Source organism: Callospermophilus lateralis, chromosome 14 (genome assembly GCF_048772815.1).
Source record: "Callospermophilus lateralis isolate mCalLat2 chromosome 14, mCalLat2.hap1, whole genome shotgun sequence".
Classification (NCBI taxonomy): Eukaryota; Metazoa; Chordata; class Mammalia; order Rodentia; family Sciuridae; genus Callospermophilus; species Callospermophilus lateralis.
In genome coordinates, this window is record NC_135318.1 from 36,286,818 (window position 1) to 36,311,847 (window position 25,030).

The 25,030-nt window shown below is 43.2% G+C and overlaps 1 protein-coding gene across 2 annotated transcripts in view; it reads left to right on the forward strand.

The window, feature by feature from the left end:
* Prkce (protein kinase C epsilon) overlaps positions 1 to 25,030 on the forward strand; it is a 475,888-nt gene that overhangs the window by 309,791 nt on the left and 141,067 nt on the right. For both annotated transcript variants that reach the window (XM_076833998.2, XM_076834000.2), the window contains 4 exons: positions 1,008 to 1,150; positions 3,901 to 3,997; positions 6,672 to 6,871; positions 11,299 to 11,472. In XM_076833998.2, coding sequence (XP_076690113.1) covers positions 1,008 to 1,150; positions 3,901 to 3,997; positions 6,672 to 6,871; positions 11,299 to 11,472 — 614 coding nt within the window. The remainder of the gene's footprint in view (positions 1 to 1,007; positions 1,151 to 3,900; positions 3,998 to 6,671; positions 6,872 to 11,298; positions 11,473 to 25,030) is intronic.

Below are 25,030 nucleotides of genomic sequence, written 5' to 3' on the forward strand. Positions count from 1 at the left end.
AGGAGTGGAGCTGACTGTGGACATGTGCCCCATTTGGGTGCAGAATTCAAATGAACTTTTTTTTTTTTCCTGGAGGAATCAACTAGGTTCTTTTGGAGTCAGTATTCTATTCCCCTAAATGAAAATGAAATGTGATATTTGTCTATCCTCGTCTCAGACATATAGAAAGAGTGGCTGGAAGGAAGTAACTAGAAGGAGGGTTATCTCTGCAAGGTAGTTCTGTGTGATGGAACGAGTGGGGATTTTTATTTTTCTGCATTTTCCAAATTCTATCAAATGAACTTATGTTATTTTTTTTAAAAAAATGTATTTATTCTAATCTGTTACAAATGACAGCAGAATGCAATGCAATTCATATTATACAAATAGAGCACAATTTCTCATGTCTCTGGTTGTACACAAAGTAGAGTCACACCATTTGTGTTTTCATACACGTACTTAGGATAATGATGTCTGTCTCATTTCACTGTCTTTCCTCCCCCCATCCTCCTTTCTTCCTCTGCCTCCCCTTTGCCCTAAAGTTTGTGTAATCCTCCCATGCTGCCTCCTCCATCCCCACTATGAATCAGCCTCCTTATATCAAAGAAAACATTCAGCATTTGTTTTGGGGATTGGTTTTCTTCATTTAGCATTATATTCTCCAACTCCATCCATTTACCTGCAAATGCATGATTTTATTCTCTTTTAATGCCGAGTAGTATACCACATTTTCTTTATCCATTCATCTATTGAAGGGCATCTAGGTTGGTTTCACAAAAAAATTTACCTATTGTGAACTGTGCTGCTATAAACATTGATGTGGCTGCATCACTGTAATATGAGCTGCATCACTGTAATATGCTGTTTTTAAGTCTTTTGGGTATAATAGCTGGGTCAAATGGTGGTTCCACTCCCAGTTTTCCAAGGAATCTCCATCCTGCCTGACCAATTTGCATATGTTACTTTTTGAAAAGGTAATGCTTTAGACCATAAACACTTGGATATCTCTCCCCTATGTCTCCTTACAGTCTGCAAAATGAATGTTCACCGTCGATGTGAGACCAATGTGGCTCCCAACTGTGGAGTGGATGCCAGAGGGATCGCCAAAGTGCTGGCGGACCTAGGTGTCACTCCAGACAAAATCACCAACAGTGGCCAGAGGAGGAAAAAGGTGAGAGTCTGTTTGGTGGTGTCTCTGGAACCCTCTCCTGGCCTGCCCTTCTGTGTTGGCTTCCTAAGAGTGCTCTGGAGTGGGACATCTTACTCAACACAGAATATGTTCCAAGAATAAAAGAAAGGAAAAAAGAGGTCAGACAGGTAACATGAAAGTTTCCTTCCAAGCTGGGCGCAGTGGCACATGTCTGTGATCCCAGCATCTTGGGAGGCTGAGGCAGGATGTTTGAAAGTTTAGGCTAGCCTCAGCAACTTAGCCCTAAGCAACTTGATGAGACTGTCTCAAAATAAAAAAGTAGAAAGAACTGGGAATGTGACTCAGTGATAAAGTACCTCTGGGTTCAGTCTGCAGTACCCCCTCTCAAAAAAGGGGAGTCTCCTTCCACACTAATAGTGCAGAAGCATGTGTGTGTGTGTGTGTGTGTGTGTGTGTGTGTGTGTGTATGTAAGAGACAATAAAGTGGGGCTGGGGTTGTGGCTCAATGGTTGAGTGCTTGCCTCACGAGTGTAAGGCAATGGGTTGAATCCTCAGCAACACAAAAAAAAAGGAAAATAAACAAAATAAAACTGTTCCAGAGTTGGATTTAAAAGAGAGAGAGAGAGAGAGAGAGAGAGAGAGAGAGAGAGAGAGAACAAAGCTAGCCTTGAGAGGTCCATTTGTCAAAAAGACATAAACTTTGAGGAGTTAGAATTCTAGAAAAAACATAACAATTCTAGACAAGGAAGTAGACTTACCTGCCTCCAGATTTGGCAGGCAAGCAATTTCAGTGTGTGACTCCACCCAAAACCCACGCTCTTCTCTCGGGAGGGTGTCAAGGTTTGTGCTGGAACCAGCGCTGGGCTGCCTGGGGAATACCCTCAATGCCCCACAGCATTCAACATCTGGGCCTTTCTTTAAAGACCAAAGCCCTGCTCCATCCTTGTGACATTTTGAATGCCACAGGGAGGAGATCCGCTTGCTAAAGCGTTCTTTTGGTAAGTCAGGGCCTTCAGATATGAACAGAGCTAAAGGCATCTGGAGCGGCCCTTTAGCCTGACTACATTTTTTTTTAGCCTAGAAATTTTAAGAGATCTCTGAAAAGTAAACTATGAGAGAATCAGAACAATGTTACCTAAGTGAGGAAATCCTGGTGTGGGTGGGTGGGGAGAGGCCCTCCCGGCCTGAGGTTAAATATTACTAAGCACTTTACTAAAAAAGCAAGCCCACCTGTGGGTGCCTCCTGCTGCCTTGACTCTCAAATGTTCTCTCCAAATTGGCCTTGTACCTGCTGAAGGGCCTACGTTTCTAGTCTTCTTGGTTTAGAACCCCCCCCACCTTTGTCTTTCTCCCGGTGTCCCCAGAAAAACCTTTTTCTCTCTCAAGGGAAGGTTGGGATTTTTTCATCTTAACTGTCTCCTCCTTCTCTACATTTCCAGCAAACAAAACTGTTTTGCAAGAGTTGCAAGAAAAAAAAAAATTCTATTTCTGGTTAACTGTGAGATTTTGTGCTTTGGGTGTCCCTTCTCGGTTCTCTAAATCCCACTGGTAATAATAGGACTTCAGTTGTTGATCCAAGACACTGGAATTGCAAGCAGAAGGTTAGTACCCGAGAATGCCAGGGTCCCCCTGGAGAGGCAGGTTAAGCAAACAGTGTGTGGTGACACTCTTAGCCTGACTCATGGAGGAGCTCTAGAGAGAGTCCTGGCCAGAAGAGAAGTTTTGTTTTCCTTTCAGAAGTAAAGTAAGACAGACTCTTTCGTTGTCATTGAACATTTGAAAGAAAACTCAGTAGCAATCTTCTTTCCTGTCTTTGGATGTACCGTCGTTCTTAACGGCCATCATCTGCCTGTCTTGTATTTGGCTAAACCTGGTGGGACAGAGCTGACTTAGAGAAATTCAGGAAGGAGCAGAGTCTAGGTTAAGAGACCTCAGCCCTAATATTTTTATGCCTGAGATGCTTCTGATGAAAAATCTGGAAAAAAGGCAAGCGGTCACCTAAGTTAGTGTGAAGGATGGGAGAAGCCCTCCCCGGTCAGAAACTAAAAGGTACCCTCAGTGGGTAGACCAAGAGCAGAGGGATCAGGAGTGCTACCGACTTCATGTCACTCCAGGTGGATATGCCAGACCTATGCCAGGGAACACACTTCATTGGTGCGTTCTGTTAAAATTTGCCAACAGATATCCAAAACATCTGAAAATATTATGAAAATCTATTATTATGATTATTAATCTAATCTATTATTAATATTATGAAAAATATTATGAAAATCTGCCTATTATGTGTATTAGTTTGTGCAAGTCACCAGGGGCATGGACAGTACTATATATTTTTTTACCTTCAAAGAAAATATAATCTGAGTAGAGAACCCCATGCAATGTACACATGCAGAGATTAATAATGATATAAAGCTGGGTAAGATATAAATAAATGCCAGACAGATGGCAGAGACGGCCGGTGTCATGTTGCTCTGGGTAAGAGTGTCTGTTGCTTGGACAGGTAGAGGGAGGCTTGACTGAAGAGGTGGGTGAGCTTTGCTTGTTGCATTTGGATAGAATAAAAGTTGAGTGAGCTGAAAGTCCCTCATTTTCTTCCTGTGTTTGGCAAATGAAACTCTGGGTCTGTGCTCTCAGACTGTCAAGTCAGCGAGTGCTGCTATGCGCCAGGGGCTCTTGTCTGATGCTCTTGTCACCGCAGTTTGACACTCTTGTCTTTAGGGACACTCACCCTCCTTTCTGATGCCTCTCTCCCTTCTTCCTGTCCTCTCTAGCTTGTTGCTGGTGCCGAGTCCCCACAGCCAGCTTCTGGAAGCTCCCCATCTGAAGAAGATCGATCCAAGTCAGCACCCACCTCCCCTTGTGACCAGGGTGAGACCCTCAGATTTGCCTTTTTTACCCCTGGGTTCTGTCATCCGAAGGACCAACGCATGTGAGGCCTCTGCTCTCAAGAACAGCCTGTGAGAGCTGACGCGGCTGGCGGTCCCGGCAGGTCCTCCCACGCCTTTTCTGTATTGATTTCATAATTGTTCTTTCCCTCTACAAGGCTTGCTTGTGTTCATGTTCCTAGTTTTACACTCATACCGACTCTGTGTGGGCGCTGCATTGCTGCCCCAAGGTACAGGCTGAGAAGGGGAAGGTCAGAGAGGTGAAAAGGTTTGTCCCAAAGTCAAGAACTTATTTCTGGCAAGGGTGGGCCTCTGTCCCTTCTGTGCCATCTAACCCTCCCTGGAGGTCATCATTTGTGACCAGGCTTCTTGCTCCATGTGCCAGTCCTGGGGCCACAAAATAACTGGTCTCACCGGGCATGGTGGTGCACACCTGTAATCCCAGCGGCTTGGGAGGCCGAGGCAGGAGGATCACAAGTTCAAAGCCAGTCTCGGCAACTCAGCAAGGCCCTAAGCAACTCAACAAGACCCTGTCTCTAAATAAATAAAACACAAAATAGGGCTGGCAATGTGGCTCAGTGTTTGAGTGCCCTTGAGTTCAATCCCTGGTATCAAAACAAAAACAAAAAACCCGAAATAACTGGCCTCATTTCCTTTTTTGTGTAGCTCTGTTTCATTTTCTGTGTCTTCATTTTAAAAGAGATCTGACCCCTTCATAAGTATTTTGATGGTACTGTGGCACCTCCAGACTTGGAATTATCCTGGACAGGGTAGGCCTTTTCCTGTTTCATTTTAAGGCTGAAACATCCCCAGGGAGCTTCAAGGAGATTGGGTCAAATGGTAGAGACCCCAAATAAAAGTGAAGTGCCAATGGTGGCTTTTAGGCCTGGCTGCTGCCCAGCACGTTGTCCGGCCCCACGCAGGGCACAGTACCTCTTGGGACTTCTGCTCTTACAGTTACCAGACAGCTCAGGCACGAGAACTTCCCAGCAGTGATGTGAGCGCTCAGGGATGGGAAAGCCCTCTTAGTCAGATGTGGCATGCTTATAAAACAGAAATAAGCCACAGTTTCTCCGTCCTCCATTAGAAAAACTCAGAAAGACATAGTCTTCAAGCTCTGAGGCCCCCAACATCTAAGTTCTGCCTTCCAGAATCCACTTAATAACTGAGACTGACCCTGTGGTGCGACTAAGAGCCACCCTTAGTTCCAAGGGAGCGTTAGTAGGTAACTGCTGAATCAGTGTGGGGGGTGGCTGGGGTCTCAGAGGCCATCCCCATCTCTTTCCTCCCCAACACAACTGCCCCACCTCCAAGGAGCCCACTCCAGAGCTAGGAAGCTCTTCGGGTTCTCTGAATGGGATTTTAGGACCTCCGTCCTTCTGAAAAGAAGCTAAAGGTCTTTCTGTCAAGTGGCACTGGGTCACTCATGCCTGATTTGGGTTTCCAGGAGTAGTCTCTCTTCTCCTTCTATAATCTTGGTTATTCATAAGCATCTTTTAAAATTGGCTTACCCTCAAGCTTCACATTTTTACAGACAGGTGAATGAATTGCCAACTATAAAGCTTCTTCAAATAGAATAGGTCAAAGGATCACCCAGTGTTATCGCTGCAGGTGATTCAGGTCACCTACTCCAGAGGGGTGCGAGATTGTCTCATAGTTGTGAAACTGTCCTGAGGAATTCCTGCCCCATCACACGTCACTGTGGGAAGCAATTCTTTGTTAATGATAAGCCCATTGCTTGTTTTGTCAGTACCCTTGTGTGGGGTACTAGCTTTTAGAGAAAACCCAGCATCAAGGCCATTTAAAGACCTGAGAAGGTAAAGGCTTCCTTGTCCCCTTCAATGGGATAATTATATCACCAATGATGACTGTCATGATGATTCTGGATAGTTTGACTCTTCAAAGGGAACTTAAAGGGTACTTGTTCCTTTCTGACTCTGCACAGTCCCAGTGAAGGCCTGGATTCCTGTACTACACCTAGAATCACGGAATAGGCCACTAGTCAAAGGGGGCTTTCAGAGAGATATCTGGCTTTGGTATAATCCAAAGGGGTTTGATGGTGATCGAGTGCTTCAAGGGCATTCAGTCTCCTTGAAGCTCCCAGGTGATGTCTCAGCCTTAAAACAAAACAAGAAAAGGCCTACACAGGTCCAGAATGATTCCTACAAGTCTGGAGTTCCCATAGTACCATCAAATTATTTATGAATGGGTCAAATCTCTCTCTCTCTCTCTCTCTCTCTTTTTTTTTTTAGTACCAGGGATTGAACTCAGCCACTGAGCCACATCCTCAGCCCTATTTTGTATTTTATTAGGGACAGGGTCTCACTGAGTTGCTTAGCACCTTGCTGTTGCTAAGGCTGGCTTTGAACTTGCAATCCTCCTGCCTCAGCCTCCTGAGCTGCTGGGATTACAGGCATGCGCCACCACGCTTGGCCAAATCTCTTCTTTGCATACTGAGGCCTGGCTGTGCTTTAAGTGCCAGTGAACTTACTGGACAAATGAAGGCACATACTAAGGGAAGCTGCCCTGGATTTGTTACTGTGAAGAACTGAAACCAGGTTCAGAGTTCATGTGGGACATTCTGAATGTGGAGTCCTAATGGGAAAAGTCCATGAGATATGTACTAATGCAATATCTTGTTCCCCTCTGGTCCTTAGAACTAAAAGAACTTGAAAACAATATCCGGAAAGCCTTGTCGTTCGATAACCGAGGGGAGGAGCATCGAGCATCATCGTCCACTGACGGCCAGCTGGGGAGCCCTGGTGAGAACGGTGAAGTCCGGCAAGGCCATGCCAAGCGTTTGGGCCTGGACGAGTTCAACTTCATCAAAGTGTTGGGCAAAGGCAGCTTTGGCAAGGTCTGTGGTGCTCACGTGGAGCGCTGTGAATTTTCTCACTGGTTGAATCTAAGATCCTTCTTTGTCAAGTGGAAATAGGCTGAGGCCAGGCACATAGGAGCCCTGGTTCTACTGTTAATTGGCTATTGGACTTTCATATAGTCATTTCACCTCTTCAGGATTCACTTTTTCTCATTTGTCATCCCGTAAGAGGGGGGACAGAAGCCCTGTGGAAGATGTAAAAGGTTTTGTATGTGCTCAGCATCCACTGTCAAGAATAATATCAATGCCTGTCTTCCCTCCTCCAAGAGATCCATCTGAAGCTGTTATTTCATTGTGATGCATTTGAACACAAACTCTAGAGTTTCTGTTGTCGGTGAACTTAGGGTTCCGAACAAATCTTACCAAGGAGTACTTTGGAAGTTAAATGTTATTTAACTGATTTTTTTTTTCCTACATGGGGCAAGAGAATCAAATAATTATCTCATGTCTTGGATCAGAGTCCTCTGCCCTTGGGGCTATTCTCCATATCCTGCTCCCACTGAGATGAACACAGTGGTGTGGGGCTTACCTGTTGGTGTGCTCGATGAAGGATTAATAGTCAGTCACTGTTCTGATGGCTGGTGAGATGCAAAAATGCTCCCTGTTCATTTTAGAAAGATGAAGGGAGCCATAGCCTAGAAAGCTGGTTAGCATTTCAAATCAGACTCCTGATTGTCCCCTTGATCTTCTCAAAACCATGCCTGAAAGTCAATGAGAGTTCCCTTTCCAGAATCTTCCAGAGCAGAGAGTTCCTTCTCTGAGGACCAGACAGCTCCCAGAGGTCACACGGCCTCACATGTCCTGGGTGCTTGAAAGCAGAAGCCTGTGGACCAGGCACTTGGCCAGCCGCAGGCCCATTCCACTGTCCTCCAACATGAAGGGCTCTGGGAAGCCGCAGGGCACGGGGCCTGCTTTCCAGCCATCTCACCTGCTCCTATCTCACCCTGAGATCACTTGGCAGGAGTGTAACCGGGTAACTTAAATGCCACAACTGAAGCAATTACATTCTTTAGAGACAAGCTAAATAAGAAACAAACCCCAGGCCTCTGGCTTAGGCATGACTTCAGGATGTGAGCAGGACCCAGTTTAATTTTGAGCAAGATTCAAAGGGAACAACCACGCTCAGAGTTTTGGGGCTTCCGTACGGTGGAGACAGGATTGGAAGTTTGATGACTCTGGGGCTCTAAAGTGGTGGTTTAGGAACAATCGCAGACAAGGTTTGAGTCACTTTTAGAATCTGTATTTTTTGTGAGTGGTAAAAAGTCTTTAGATTAACATCACAAATTCCCTGATGAAGTTTTTGGTGGCTGCTCTTTAGCTTTGACAACTCACATTGGAGTGCTGTACTTAGGAGTTAGTTTTTTAAAAAGAGAAAGACTTGTGACGTTTGTGGATGAGTGAGTGCAAAAATATACAGTGAAAGGAAAACTTCAAGAAAATAGACCTGCGAATTAGCTCTGGGAGGAGGGATCAAGTTTCCAGCTCAGAAGCTGAACAGGAAACCATAGAGACAGACCAGGGCAGATTGAACAGTATAAAGGTACCTACTTCCATTCAACAGGAAAAAATGGCAGAAAATTTTAACACAGGCTTAGGAAAAAACTTTGTAAAAAGTTAAGGTTTAGTATCTTTTATATCATCTATAGAAAGATCTGTAAGAAAAATATAAGACAGCAAAAACCTGGACAAAGCAGACAAATAACTGACCCCAAAAGAAAAACAATTAGAAAATAAATATCTTAAAAGTTTCTTTGCATTAAGGCAACATTTCCCACTTGTTGAGCAAAAAACAAACAAACAAAAAAAGATAAAAAGACATTTTATTTTATTTTATTATATTTATTTTTTAGTTGTAGTTGGATACAATACCTTTATTTCACTTATTTATTTTTATGTGGTGCTGAGGATTGAACCCAGGGTCTTACATGTGCAAGGCGAGTGCTCTACTGCTGAGCCACAACCCCAGCCCAAGAAAAAGACACTTTAAGTGAAAACATGCAATGTCACAAAGTCACCATGAGATGAAAATCCTTCTACATGGCTAGCAGCGTGTTGCTAGCCATCCTTTTTAAAAATCAGTAAGGAAACGTGAAAAACATCTAGTCATTAATCTGCTTCTAAAAATGTCTATCATAAGGATGTAATGCAAGAGATATTTAAAAAAAGCATGTACAAAAATACTAGTATACCTTATATAATACTTAATAATTAGATATAATAAGTTTCTAATATGAGGGAGTTTCTAATATAATAAGTTTCTAATTGTGAAATATTTACTTTGAACTGAGTAACAGTAACTGTGATAATGATGGAGACTCTGCAGAAAATGCTTATGAATTAATGTTTTTCTTAAAAAGGACTATCCTATATTTGCTATACCATAATTGCAAGTATTATAGTATATCTGAATCATCATTTAACAGATGTGAATTAAACTTCTCTACTTTCCCTGATCTGAGCCCAGTGATTAAAATTAATGAGTGAGTTGTAGTAGTTATATTAGGATGGGTGTTTTTCCTTAACATTTTTTTTTCACTTTTCATTTTATTTTATTTTATTTTATTTGCAGTAGAATTGAACCCAGTGCCTTGCACTTGCCAGGCACATACTCTATCCCTGAGTTATAGCCCCAGCCCCCTAAACATATTTTTCAATGCTGTCATAATATTTTTTTTAAACTTTTAATTGTTTTATTTTAAATGTGTCTTAAATTATAATTTTTAAAATTTTTTAATTTGTTTTAATTAGTTATACATGTCAGTAGAATGCATTTATGCACTTTGATATACATAGATGGGATATAATTTCTCATTTTTCTGAGTGTACATGTTGCAGAATCATATTGGTCATGCAGATATATATATATTATATATATAATTATATATATTTTATATATATAATTATTTTATATTTATATATATATATAAGTATAAAATAACGTCTCCTTCATTCTACTATCTTTCCTATTTCTATATCCCCCCCTGCCCTCCCATCACATCCCTCTACCTAATCTAAGGTAATGCTATTCTTCTCTAGTGCCCCCCGCCTTATTGTGAATTAGCATCCACATATTAGAGAACACATTCGGCCTTTGGTTAGGATTGGCTTATTTCGCTTAGCATGATATTCTTCAACTCCAACCATTTACTGGCAAATTCCATAATTTTACACTTCTTTAAAGCTGAGTAGGAGGCATCACAACACCAGAACTTAAACTATACTACAGAGCTATAGTAATAAAAATGGCATGGTTTTTGTATCAAAACAGACATGTAGACCAATGGTATAGAATAGAGGACACAGAGCCAAACCCACATAAATATGGTTATGTCACACTAGACAGAGGTGCCAAAAACATTCACTGGAGAAAAGATAGTCTATTCAATAAATGGTGCTGGCAAAACTGGAAATCCATATGTAGCAAAATGAAGTTAAACCTCTATTTCTCACCCTGCACAAAAATCAACTCAAAGTGGATCAAAGACTTGGGTACTAGAACAGAGACCCTGTACCTAATAGAAGAAAAAATAGGCCCAAATATTCACCACGTAGACCTACCATCTGACTTCCTTAACAAGACTCCTAAAGCTCAAGAAGTAAAATCAAGAATTAATAAATGGGATGGATTCAAATTAAAAAGTTTTTTTCTCAGCAAAAGAATCAATAAAGTGAGGAGGGAGCCTACAGACTGGGAGAAATCTTTACCACCTCCACCTCAGATGAAACATTAATCTCTAGGATATATAAAGAACTCAAAAAACTTAACACCAAAAAAAATAAATAACTCAATCAATAAATGGGCTAAGGAACTGAACAGACACTTCATAGAAGAAGAAATACAATTGATCAACAATCTATGAAAAAGTGTTCAACATCTCTAGCAATTAGAGAAATGCAAATAAAAACGATAAGATTTCATCTCACTTCTTTCAGAATGGCAATCATCAAGAATAGAGGCAACAATAAATGTTGGTGAGGATGTGGTGAAAAAGGCACACCATACATTGCTGGTGGGACTGCAAATTGGTACAACCACTATGGAAAGCAGTATGGAGATTCCTCAGAAAATTGGGAATGGAACCACCATTTGACTCAGCTATCCCACTCCTTGGTTTATACTCAAAGAACTTAAAATCAGCATTCTATCGTGACATAGCCACATCAATGTTTATAGCAGCTAGACTGTGGAACCACCCTAGATGTCCCTCAATAGATGAATGGATAAAGAAAATGTGGTATATACACTCAATGGAATATTACTCAGCTTTAAAGAAGAGCAAAATTATGGAATACTATTTCAAATTAAATTTAAAAAAATAAGTTTTTAAAGTATTTGGTATTAACTTGTGTTTTGCCTTTGATTCTACATACATGTTAGTGATGGAGATGATTTTGATTGATTACAGGTCATGTTGGCAGAACTCAAGGGCAAAGATGAAGTATATGCTGTGAAAGTCTTAAAGAAGGATGTCATCCTTCAGGATGATGATGTGGACTGCACAATGACAGAGAAGAGGATTTTGGCACTGGCACGGAAACACCCATACCTAACCCAACTCTATTGCTGCTTCCAGACCAAGGTACGTTTACCAAGAAGCTAGCTGGCCGCCATCTTGGGGAAGTACTGTAGGACATTGGTATCTGGACTGTCAGGTAAAGTATCCATTTTAGACCTTCTACGTTCTTCCCTCAAAGACTTTATAAGGTGAAACATATTTTACTCTTGAAGAGATCAGGGTGTATTTGAACACCATCTTCTTTTTGAGGACACAGGATTTTCCATTCAAGGTTGTGCTTATGAAGGATTTTAGGGTCTGGGTCCTGGGAGGATGAGGATTGGGACTGGTAGAACTCCTTGCAGATGTAGCTGGACAAAGCCCATGGCTAAACCCAATATTTGCTCATTGAAAAACCAACAAGTGTGATGTATCCTTGCTTGGCTCCTGACTTTCTGTCACTCATCGAATCATTTAACTTCTGTTTTGCTTTCTGGTCAAAAGAAAAAGAGTAACTTGTGTAACGTCATAGGAGGCAAAGGATGTAAACAGTTGCTTAAAATTCCACAGTGAAATGCAGATGTTAGGTGGCATTTTTAGATTCACTCTGTAGGTGCCTGAGGACCAGAAGGTGGCAGTGGAGAAACGAGACAATCCTAACTACATTGCAGAGTCTGATCTCTGACTTGGTACTTACTCTTAACAAAGAGAAGGAACTCACATTCTTCAAGAAGCTCCTATTTTATTATTCTTTTCTGTGGGGATAAGGGAAGGTTAAAGTTTTCTATGGATACATTATGGATTTGCAATGTTTGGCTTCTTTAGAAAACAAAGATGACCAAATCCCGAACTCCTACCTGTGCCAGTCTGGAGCCCAGACAGTGTAGGCTGGAAACATGGGGAGGGGTTTTGGCTCTTTGATATACTCTCACCACCCTGCTTGCAAATGCCAGTTTTCCCACTTAGAATTCAACAATTACTCATTCAGAATTTTTTTTTTTATTTGATTGAATCTTTCTCATGTATCTAGTATCGTGTCAGGTGCTAAAGATACAGTGGTAAACAAGACCCACTCTCTGACCTCAGGGATCTTACAATCTCTTTGGTTTGCAGTTTCCCAAAGGCTGTTTCCCAGAACTCCAATCACTTGAGAAACTGTAAGCATGAAGGACTCTGTGGCCACAGATGGGGACACTGCAATTTGGACCTCTCTTGTGGAGTCTCCACACATATTTGCTTATTGGAGTCCCTGAGAAGATCTACAGTGAAAAAAGAAAAAAGATTACCTTTGTTTAATTTACTGTTTCCCAACTGATCTGATCCCAAATCCTATCACTCTCTCTCTCTTTTTCCCTCTCTCTCTCTTACACACACACACACACACACACACACACACACACACATACCCCTAATCCACAGTGAGAAATACTGATCTAATGGAATTTGTCCTATTTCTCAGATCTCTTAGGAGAATATGAAATAGCTTCTGAAAAATCTCATTCTGCTCATCCTCCAAAGGTGTGTGTATGTGTGTGTGTGTGTATGTGTGTGTATTTTTTTTTAATTTTTTTTTTTTTTTTTTGCTTATGAAACAACAAAGACCCTGTTGAATAAAAATCTACTCCTTTTTAGGACTCAGTGGCCACCCTTGTTTTTGCTCTGTTTTGGGATACCCAGCAGTGCCAGGTCAGCGTGAGTGCATGTGTGTGTACAAACGAGAGTCCAAGATGGTGATAGAGCCTCAATGATGGAGGCAAACTTTCTCTTGTCTCCACTACAGCTTAGTTCTAGATTTATGAGAAATGTATGATATCTATTTATCTTTATTTTCTTGGTACTGATCCCAGGATCTTACACTGGCTGGTGCTCACTATCAGAATCAGACTTGGGAAAATAAGTCCATTTTTTTTTGGTGGGGAGTGATGTACTGGAGATAGAACCCAGGGGTGCTCTACCGCTGAGCGACACCCCAGCTCTTGTCATTTTATTTTGAGACAGGGTCTCACTAAGTTCCCAGGCTAAACTTGAACTTGCAATCCTCCTGCCTCAGCCTCCCAAGTAGCTGGGGCGACGGGTCTGCACCACCACGCCCACCAAAGTACAAGTCTTTTGCCTGGAGCCCCTTCACATTGGCACAGTCAGACCTGGCATCTCATTTGGCCTCTGGGGTCCCACTCCAGCGTGGCCTTGCTCAGTGGTAGCACAGTGCAGGGTCCCTTCTGTGAGGGAACTCATCTGCCTCCCTGCCCCTGCGGACACCTCTCCCACCTGCCTAACGTCACTTCCTCGGCAAGGAGCCACACTGGCATTCTTTCTTTGAACACACTGCCCAAAGGTCCAGCGTCCTGGGAGGAGTCCACCCACTCGTGAGGACTCTGAAGCCCCTGAATGTGGTGGATCTTGGGGAGCCGCAGTTGAAGGTCACCATGGTGAATGAGGAGGAGAGGCATGGGTAGTAGCTTCAGTGCCGGCAGTGTGTCCTCTGTGCATTCCAGAAGACCAAGGCCCAGGTCCTCACTGTGTGGCAGCTTCAAACACAAAATGGTATTGACCAACCCCATGGAGGCATGACACCTTCGTCTGCGGCAAAGGAGTAATCAAACTGGATTTTAGCGTCTGGGTGACGGAGGATGAGGATTGGGAGAGAAGCAACTGTAGTTCAGAGGTTTACTGGCTCCTCAGGTCAGTGCCAGGCAGCCACGGTTACAGGAGCAGCTTGGTCCCCTCTCCCATGCATGGCAACTCAGTAGGACATCTTTACCTAACTCATGTGGATTCATCTAATTTTTAAAAAGCACATCATGATTTAACCCCACTGAATAACCTTGATGATCTAACGAAGGGAACCTCATGAAGAACCATTTTATAGACCCCCAGTCTAACTTTTAAAAATGTGACATTTCCTACGGTGACCAGTAGTCATGTTTTTATTTCATTTTGTTTTATTTTTTGATACTAGAGATGGAACCTAGGGGTTTTTGATCACTGAGCCACATCCCCAGCCCCTTTTGTTTTTTTATTTAAAGACAGGATCTCACCTCACTGTTGCTGAGGCTGGCTTTGAACTTGCAATCCTCCTGCCTTAGCCTCCTGAGCCTCTGGGATTGCAGGCACCAGATGACTTTTACATGGATAACATTAAGCTATTGCCAGGAGCGGTTCACTTTTCCCCCTGTCTCTCACACAACTGTTTTCTTGCTTAAGAAAAAAGTTATGGGCTTTAGTTATTTCAATGAATATGAAGTATTTATCAAGCATCTACCATGTGCCAGGCCTAGTCCTAGATTCTGAGACTGCAGAGCTAAAACATGTCACCTCTAAATTCACAGAGATTGTGTGGCTGTGTACCCACTGGCCAGTTAAGAGTGACATTCCACAGCATGGCAGCTGTGCCCGGGGAACCATGTAGATTCATCTCAGGTTCTGCAGAAGGCAGCCAGAAAAGCTTCCTGGCCGAGGTAGAACCTTACCTGGTCCCTGAAGCATGGGTAACATTTGGAAGAGGGTAAGGCCAAGAGATGGCTGCTAAAACCTAGAAGTTATCCCCGGATCTCACGTCCATTTTATTTCCAGTGCTGGAACTCACCACCCCTGGATCCTGCTTCTTCCAAGGAAATGATACAAGGAAGGGAGAGGAAGAAAGCAAGGGTATTTAGAAAATAAGGGAAACAATTCCTGCCTCTGTGAGATCAGATACTGAGAAGACACGTAGTATAGGGTGCCCTCTTGTTGGGCGGAGGCACACTGCTGGAAAGTCATGGGCTTGGTCAGGGTCAGACTCAGCCTGATAAGTGATTTCAGGAATTGTTTATCCCTGGTTCCATTCACCCACTGACTGTGAGGGATAGGAAAGCCTTGGAGAGGTAGATTTGTTTTGTTTTTGTTGTTACAGGAAATAAAATTCCCAGGCATTTTCAGATTCTGTGTATTTGTATTTTATGATCTTCATTGCGAAACCGTCCCCTCCAACTGGATCCCACAAAACCTGCCTTGAATAATTCCACCCATGATTTGTCCTCTGTAAAACTTGGGAGCTCCATACAGTCCTACCTTCCCCCACCCTCTGGCATTTCCTGCCAGGCCTGGGAAGCCAAATCCTGGAGAGTTTCCCTGCAGAGGATACAGGGGCTGGACTCCTGCAGGATCTCCCGGGGCCAACCCTAGGGGGAAGCGCAGCACAGAAAATCCTTAAAATCAACTGGAGACATTTTTCAAAATGCGATTGAATGACCCCTGTGAGCAGGGGGAGAGCTGCTGAGGATTGCTGACAGTGTAGGAGAAAAATTATAGTTTTAAGAAACTCCAGTGTGTGTTTGGACTATTCACATAGAAGAACAGCAAATCAAAAAAAAAAAAAAAAAAAAAAAAAAAAGCTGTTGGTAGATTTTTTTTTTTTTTTTAAAGATGGATATGGCAGGTAGAACTGAAGGAGCTGAGGAAGCAGGGCAGCTTTCCTACTGACATCGCTGTTTGTCAGGGCAGCAGCCCTTGAAGAGTTTGAGGGGTTTTTCACCCCATGTGGTGCATGCCTGGGAGAATAGATGGAGATGTGCAGAGCCACCAGCCCGTCTGTGGATTAGGCAGCCGCCCAAGGATCCATGTGCTCTTAAAAGATTTCATATGGAGGTGGTGCCAGTAATTTCTAACAGAGTCCAGGGAAATGAGTCCTTGGGGCTGCTAGAGGCTTCCCATTGGTGGGGATTTATCTATTTATTTATTTTTGAGTTGTAAATGGACACAATACTTCTATTTAGTATTTTTTATGTAGTGCTAGGGGTTGAACTCAGTGTCTCACCCGCTCTAAGCAAGCGCTCTATCACTGAGCCACAACCCCAGCCCCCCCGGAATCACTTTTATCCAAGTGAGTCAGACTCCTAGAAGTTCTACCTATGGCTGCTGAAGACCATCCTTGCCCCGTAGTGGGCTGGACACCCACACTGTTGTCCCATCAGCCAGCTGACACCTGTCACTGAAGGCCCGTGCCCTGCAAACTCATGTAGCAGAGCAAAACTTTGATGAGAGGGCCTGTGGCCAGAGTCTGGGACAGCTTGGTGCCCTGGGGGCAGGGGGGCGACTGGAGGATGAGAGTGTGGTGGGGGGATCTCCATGGGGAGCCATTGACAGGCCAGGAGGGTTCCATTCCTGCAAAGAAACACCACAGGCTTTCCCAACCAAGGAGGCCTCAAGGAGCAGCAGCAGGCCTTCACTGGGTCTGAGAGCATCCTGGAGTTCAGGCTGTGGAGTGTATTGACAGTCCTGTCCTGGCTTGGTGCAGACAAGGAGGAGTGCTGGCTCTTTATCTAGATGTTGCTGCCTCTGCCCACTTTGTTTATGAAGAAACCTTGCATTCGAATAGGACAGTTGCTTTTAAAAATGCCTTCACTTCTATCAGTCACCTCTCATTTACCAAGTAGTATCTCTGCAAAGTATGGGCACTTTCTTTTCTATTTACATTTTTTTTTAATTGTGGCAAAATACACCTAATATTTACCCTCTTAACTATTAACTCACTTGCAGTGGGATAAAGTGCATTCATCATAGTGTGCAACCGTCACCACCAGCCCTTTGCATCTTGTAAAACAGAAACTCCATACTCATTAAACAAGAACTCCTCATCCTCCCTCCCTCCCACCTGCCCCTGCAATAACTATTCCAAATGCCTCATTCAAATGGAGTTATACAGTAGTTATCTTTTGTGACTGGCTTATTTTCTTAGCATAGTGTCTTTAAGATCCATCCCTGTTGTGGTTTGTTTTGGAATTTCCTTTTTAAAGGCCAAATAATATTCCATTGTTTGTCTATACCACATTTTATATATCCGTTCATCCACTGACAGATACTTGGATTTCATTTTAGGTATTACCCATAATGCTGTGAAATGCGTGTCCATGTATCCCTTGGCGATCCTGCTTTCAGTTCTTTTGCCTGTATGCCTTAAAGTGGGACTCCTGAATCACATCGTAGTCCTATTTTTCATTGTGTCTGTACCATTTTGCCTCCAATGGATGCGAAGTTATAAGGATCCCAATTTCTCCACTACTTTGGCACATGTGTGACTTTCTGGGGTTTTGTTGTTGTTGTTGTTGTTATTGTTTTCTTTGCTTTTCTGTTTGGGCAGTAGCCATCCTGATGGGTGTGAGTTGGTGTCTCAATTTCCCCAATCATTAGTGGTCCCTCCTTTTTATAGTTGAGAAAACTGAAGCCGCCCCGTGAGGTCTCATAACTTGTTTATAACAGAACCCAGATTGGAATTAAGGTTTCCCAGCAGCCTTTGTGGTTCACCCTGTTTTTCTGCCTCCGACTCTTCCCTCCTGTCCAAGTTCTCTACTCACATAGTCTCACCCCCAGACCCCTTCAAGTCCCCACTTACTGAACCACAGAGAATGAGATTGAAATGAAAAAAACAACCCACAATTAATGCCCCTTAAGCCGGTGAGAGTAGCGGGGTCAGCCTTGTTTCTGGAAATATTTTCATTTTCTGAAATTGCAAGAGACAAGGGAGGAGAAAGGGGGCCAGGGCACAGGAGTCTGACCCTGTGTGTCGGCTCAGCCCCTCAACTATTGGCTAATTCTTCTAGAGCTGCTGGTTTTCAAGTTGGGTTTTATGGAGTCCCTCAGTTGCTGCTGCTGCTGCTGCTGCTGTGTGTGTGTGTGTGTGTGTGTGTGTGTGTGTGTGCATGTGTTTGTGGACATGTATGTGGACACACACGCCCTGTGGATGCTAGACTGGGACTCCACCCTCTGCCTCCTCCATCCGGCAGAGTAGCCCCACTTCTCCCTTCTTCCCGTTGTCAGTGTTCTGAGAAAGATAATATTTAAAGAAAGGATTTCACCTTGAATAAAAGGTTTAAAACTACCACAGCTGTAAGTGACAGACCAGCCTGGGTCTTTTTATTTCTTGGTACGGGGGATTAAACCCAGAGGTGCTCAACCATTGAGTCACATCCCCTGTCTTTTTTGAGACAGGATCTCACTACGTTTCTTAGGGACCTGCTAAACTGCTGAGGCTGGCTTTGAACTCACAATCCTCCTCCCTTAGCCTCCGGAGCTGCTGGGATTACAGGAGCGCACTACCCTGCCCGGCTGGTGTAGGTCTGATGATTTTTTTTGCCTACCAATATATAATCTGATTATATATGTGGTATCATTTTTTGTCAGTTTCCATTAAAATGGGCACATTCCAGAAAGCCGGATAGAGATGGGATTTTGGAAGCAGATGCAAGGTCTGCCTTTGTCATGTTCAGCAGGAGCACTCTTTCATTTGATTGCATCACTAACTAAAAGTGAGGACCCATTCTGTCAGTTGAGAAGCCTATGATAGAGAGAATGTGACTGGGATATGACACCACTCCATTGATGATGGAATCCACTCTGTGCCAGAACATATTTAAGTGCCATTGGGAGATGACTGGGACAGGGACTCCTATGTTCAAGGAGAAATGACATGAGATATGGCAAACAGTGACTTAGAATAAAGGCTGTATGTGTAAAAAGAAAGGATGGTCTTACACTTACTGAGCACCTATTAAGTGACAAGACTTGTGCAGAGCTAATTTCATAAGTCTTCTCTAAGTCCTGTGGGATATGGGTTTTGTTGCCAGTTCTTTGGGCAGATGAGGAAACTGAGACCAGGGAGGCTCAGCCACTTGGTCAGGATGACACAGAGGCAAATGAGAGAGCTGGGATTCACATCAGTAATCCCCACCCTTGCCTCCTGGGAGAGAGAAGGGCCACTATGGGGCAGAGTGGATGAGACACATGCTCTGTCCCCTGTGACTGGGTAGGGGAGGAGAAAGGACACAGAAGGCTCAGAGAGGGAGGAGTCTGCGGGAATGGATTCCTAACGCCAGAACGTGCTGGAACAGGAGGCTCACCCTGGGAAGTGGTGAGAAAGACAACTCTGGGAGGAGATTCTGGCTGAGTTGTGGTGGCATTGTGACAGTGTCAGGCCAGGCGTCTGGGCTTACTTTGGAAGAGGACTTCTTGAAGGCATATAGGAAGAGCTGCTTTAGTGCATGTGCCAGCTCTGTGGAGCAGGGATGAAAGGGAAAGATGCAGAGAGAAGGGCCAGGAGGTAGTTTTAGGAACCCAGGAATATCGAGGCTGTGCAAAAGGCTTCAAAGGAAGTGACGGAGACATTTCTCTTCTTGCATCTGGAAAGGCCAGCCTGCTTACGAGGAAAGCATAGTATTCTAGAAAGTATTGACTAGGGAGCCCTGGACAGATTAGAAATAGAAACTTAGATCACCGCCAGTGGCAGTAAGTGACCTGCTCCGTCCTAAGGTGTCATTTGCTCACTGTTCAATGGGTACATAATGATCCAATCTGAATAAAAAGTTTCATCTTGAAATCTAAAACCCAGAGGTCCAAGTTATCTAACCCGTTCACCAAACAAAGCCAGTTTCCTCATGGCTGACGTCAGACCTCCCAATCTCTCCCCAACACCCGCCATCTATTGGGTTTCAGGATTTAGCGTGTCTATTTTTAGACTGTGGTCAGATGTTTTCCACAGGGAAAGTCACGTGGCCTTTTCTGGAGAAGCTTCTACCTCGTGTATTGAAATCACTCAGCTGGAGTGGCCTTCCTCCTAGAACCTGAACTTTTTGTTCCAGTGGTCTCTGGTACTTCAGATAACCCCGCCGGTCCTTCCTGCTCTCACTGGAACTCTTGCCAGGTGGCGGGTACGGCCCATTGGGCCCCAGAGTTGACGAGTGCCCTATCCATCTGCAGAGAGCCTGGGAGACAGTGAAGAGGGCACCCGGAGTCATCAGTCTCTGGTTTAGCCCAGCTTCCGCCACTGAGGTGGCTCTGAGACATTTCTCTGGGCATTGATTTCCTTGTTCCCACTCAAAGATGGAACAGGGGTTGGGGGGACCCATGAGAGTTCAGACTCTGGGGTTTATAAGATGCCCCCCCAGAATCTGATGCTAAAGACCTGTGAACATGCAACTCAGTGGGAGCCACAGGAGACCAGGCCAGATGCAGTGGTTGCTGATGAGATAAAAGATGACGATGACATTAGTGAGCAGAGCTTCTGCCCTGTGCTCCTTTTTCAAAGCTCAGTTCAGTAAATGCTCCTCCCCTGATCAATGCCTTGACGGTTACAAGGCTGTCATTCTACATACCAGGTTACAAACTCAGCACTCTTTCTTTTTTTCTTTTAATTTTATTTAAAAAAAAATTTTTAATTGATTTTATTTTTTTAAAATACATGACAGCGGAATGCATTACAATTCTTATTACACATATATACCACAATTTTTCATATCTCTGTTTGATATAAAGTAGGTTGACACCCAATTCGTGTCTTCATACATATACTTTGGATAATGATGTCCATCACATTCCACCATCCTTGCTAATTCCCTGCCTCCTCCCTTTCTCTGCCTCCCCTCTTCCCTATCTAGAATTCATCTATTCATCTCCTGTTTCCCCTCCCTACCCACTATGAGTCAGCCTCCTTATATCAGAGAAAACATTCAGCATTTGTTTTTTGGGGATTGGCTAACTTCACTTAACATTATCTTCTCCAATGCCATCCATTTACCTGCAAATGCCATGATTTTATTCTCTTTTATTGCTGAGTAAAATTCCATTGTGTATATATGCCACATTTTTTTTTTTATCCATTCGTCCACTGAAGGGCATCTAGGTTGGCTCCACAGGTTAGCTATTATGAATTGTGCTGCTATAAACATTGATATGGCTGTGTCCCTGTAATATGCTGTTTTTAAGTTCTTTGGGCATAGACCAAGGAGAGAGATAGCTGGGTCAAATGGTGGTTCCATTCCCAGATTTCCAAGGAATCTCCATACTGCTTTCCATATTGGCTGCAGCAATTTGCAGTCCCACCAACAATGTATGAATATGCCTTTTCCCCCACATCCTCACCAACACTTATTGTTGCTTGTCTCCATAATAGCTTCCATTCTGACTGGAGTGAGATGATACCTTAGAGTAGTTTTGATTTGCATTTCTCTGATTGCTAGAGATGATGAGCACTTTTTTCATATATTTGTTGATTGATTATATATCTTCTTCTGAGAAGTGTCTATTTAGGTCCTTGGCCCCAATCAACATTCTTTCTTTCTTTTAAAATTTCTTTTTTAGTTGTAGATGGAGACAATACCTTTATTTTATTTATTTATTTTTATGTGGTGCTGAGGATCGAGCCCAGTGCCTCACACGTGCTAGGTAAGTGCTCTACCACTGAGCCACAAGCCCCGCCCCTGTTTTTTTTTTTTTTTTCCTTGACTATACTAAGGATTGAATGCAGGACCTCACACAGGCTGGGCTAACTGATCTACCACTGAGCTACACCCTCAGCCCTTTATTTATTGATTTTTATTTTTTATTTTTTGAGACAGGCTTTCACTAAGTTGCCCTAGCTAGCCTGGGATTTTGAAATCATCCTGCCTCAGCTTTAGAGTAACTGGGAATACAGGTGTGTCCCAAGGCTCCCCAGCTGTCAAACAGCTTCAAAGACTAATGGTCCTATCTCAGAAGATCCATCTGAAGGTATTAAAACTGTCTCATTAAAGCACAACAGTTTCTACAACACGACGGGCACAAAAATCTTTGAGTTTCTGTCTTATCCGGTAACGGTTTCAATGTCCTTTATGCAAATAGACCCCAATTGGAGTAAGAGCTTCGCCGTGGTCCTCTTCGCCCACATTGTCTAACCCCTCAGTCATCTAGTCATCTCACAAGTGCTTGGTGAGGGGGGCATGAGATAAGAAATGACTAAGGGCTAGCCCCTTCCCAGAAGAAGTTAGACCCAGCTAGAACATGAATGCTGTGTTAGAACATTCTGTTTCTCAATTATAAAAATCTATTAATAAATCTAGAACTGTAACTAGTTAGTGTGAAGGTCACATCTTTGGCTCTGTGTCCCTAGGTAGCTTGTCCTTCTGACTGCTCGACCTGTAGCTTGAACTGGGGCTAACTCAAGTCAATCACCAGAACAGTGGCTTCTTGCAGCTTCTCTGAATGCTTTGGTTCATCCACAAGATTCCAGTGAATTCCTACAGGAATCTGTCTCCTTCCTGTCGTTGAGGGAGGTCACGTATTGGGACTGGTTCTTTAGTGTGGGGAGATGGTTACTGGTTCCGGTTAAGAACATTGTGGACAAAGCTGCCCTCCTGGTAGTTTTCTTTAGAGGCTGTTGATATTTTTGGAAGGGGAGAAGGATCATCTAGGTGGGCTGGTCATTATCATCGATTTCAGCGTTATCCTTGGCTCATTAATAATAATATAGGCAAAAACTTACATAGTGCTCTGTGTGTGTACGATTCAATTTCAAGCATTTTGTATGTGTTAGCTCATTTAATCTCCACAACAACCATATGAGCTAGGACTATTATCCAAGGGAAGTCACACAATTGGAAGTGGCCGAGCCTAGATTCAAACCCCGTTCATTGGCTTCCAGCAACTTCATTTTGTTTGAATGCCCAGAACAGATTAGATTGAGAAGTCATGAACACAAATTCAAATCCCAAGACATGTAAGTAAAATGGCAGTTGATTACAGTGGGATGATCAGACTACAGAGGCAGTGTTGCCCCGTGTACCTGGGATGCTCTTTAGGACATGGATTTTAGGCAACCCAAGTTGTACAGAGAAAGCAGAAGAAGGAAAAGCAGACCCTCTCCTTCTTGTTAGGAGGACACTATAGAAAGCTGAAGCACCCACTTTTGGAGCATTGGAACATTTTGTTTTTGTCACAACTTTCTAGAGAGAATGTCAGGATGGATCCCTGGCAAAAAGAATTTTCTCAGTTGGCCCCCTTAGGAGGTACAAATTAACTTTTCTTTTGGGCCAATACCATAGTCACTTGGGATTCATCAGTTGTGTGTAATCCATTTATCAGGGACACTCACGTGCAGGTTGCTAGGGAACTAAGCTCATTACCTGGCTCTGGCTTTTAGAGCTGAGCCTGCGGCTCTGAGGCTGGATTTGGGCCTTCCCCAGTCCTCCAGAAGCAACTAGAAGGTACAGTATGGTGAGAGTCTGCGGATCAGCATGGTTGGGGAAAACGATCTTTGTTCTCATTGTTTCTGACCCATGCCAATTTGTTGCTTTTTGTTTTTCAAGTAATAGCTTAAATCCAACCTCCTTGATCAAGCTTTAATTTATGAAGACTTTTTGGCTTCATCAATGTTAACACTAAAAACACACCAACAACCAAATAAAGCGCATTGCTATAAATGTTGAAATACTTCCACAGTCTAATGAGCTTAGTTCCCTAGCAACTTGCGCACGAGTGTTCTGATAAATAGATTAGCAACAACCAAATAAAACACATTGGTATTAATGTTAAAAGACTTCCACAATCTAATTTACACAGCTTTTAAAATTTCTTTCAGGGAGTTTATTAGAGACTTGGGAAGTATTTTTTTTTTTTTTTTTTTTGATATGTGTAAACTGGAGTTAAACTTTCACAAGGAAATAGGATCCAATAGAAGAAAACTTGAAAATAAAAATCTGTCTTTGGTGTGAATTGTTAACCTTACTAAAGCCAACTCCTACTATAATACATTTACAGAGGAATTCACTAGAAAATTCCCTGGTTTGGCAAGACCATTTATATTGCTGGATGGGATGGCCAAGGTGTTAGGCAGAATAACTGCCATGATGTTTTAAGAACAGAGCAGGAGAGGCAAGACACCTGGAATAGGCCCTTTCCGTCTGAGAGAAAGAGTTCTGCTTCAGTATATACCAGTCAATATTGTATGTATTCCTGGTGCAGCTTCAGTTTAGTACCAAATATTCCCGAGATAGAAAGAGACACAGTCCTTGTCTGTAGAACTTCTGGTCTACCCAGGGAGGTAAGGCTAGCCCAGGTGGATCAGAAAATGAAACATGATTCTGTATGAAAATTAGCAATGCAGAAATTATTTTAGAATCAAAGAAGAGAGATGAGTGGGCTTGGGAGGTAGGCATACTCCTATGAGTTGGAGAAAACCAAGGAACATCATGCTGTTCTTTCAGGGTCCCACTCCTATCACATGGGAGGGACTCTTTTACAGGACCTTGGGTCTTATCCTCAGACACACAAGAGTGAGAGCCCATCAGATCAAGGGGATTGGTTCAGAGGAGTCCTGTCATGTGGAAAGGAACAGCCCCTGGTGGAGATAGACGTGGATGTTTATGTGGCTTAGATCCTCCTATCCAGCCCCCTGGCCTTGCATTGTCTGTGCTGCTTTAAAACCACATTAATCTTCAGGGGAGGACAAGCCCATTACCATTAGAACCAGAGAGCAACTATGCTCTAGGCAGTTGGTAAATCCTGGAAGTCCGTAGCTTGTGGATGGCATAGACAGAATAAACCGGAATCTTCAGATATTTGAAATGATAGGTAGATGCATCAGGCACAAAAACTGATTCCTGTGCATCTAAATGTCCCAGGAAGGATGAGTTCTGTTTAGCTCTTTGAACTAAGTGTTAATTCTTGAAACACTGAGTTTTGCATAAAATGCAAATATTCAGATTTGCCTTACTCCCTTTTGGGAAATGATACTAACAGTATGCAGAATAATGGGAGTCAGAATCCTATCTGATTCAAGCAGATAAGCATTTATGCAGAGGAGGATACAAAGTTATAGAGCTATGTTGAAAACTATGCAAATTACTCAAAGGCTAAT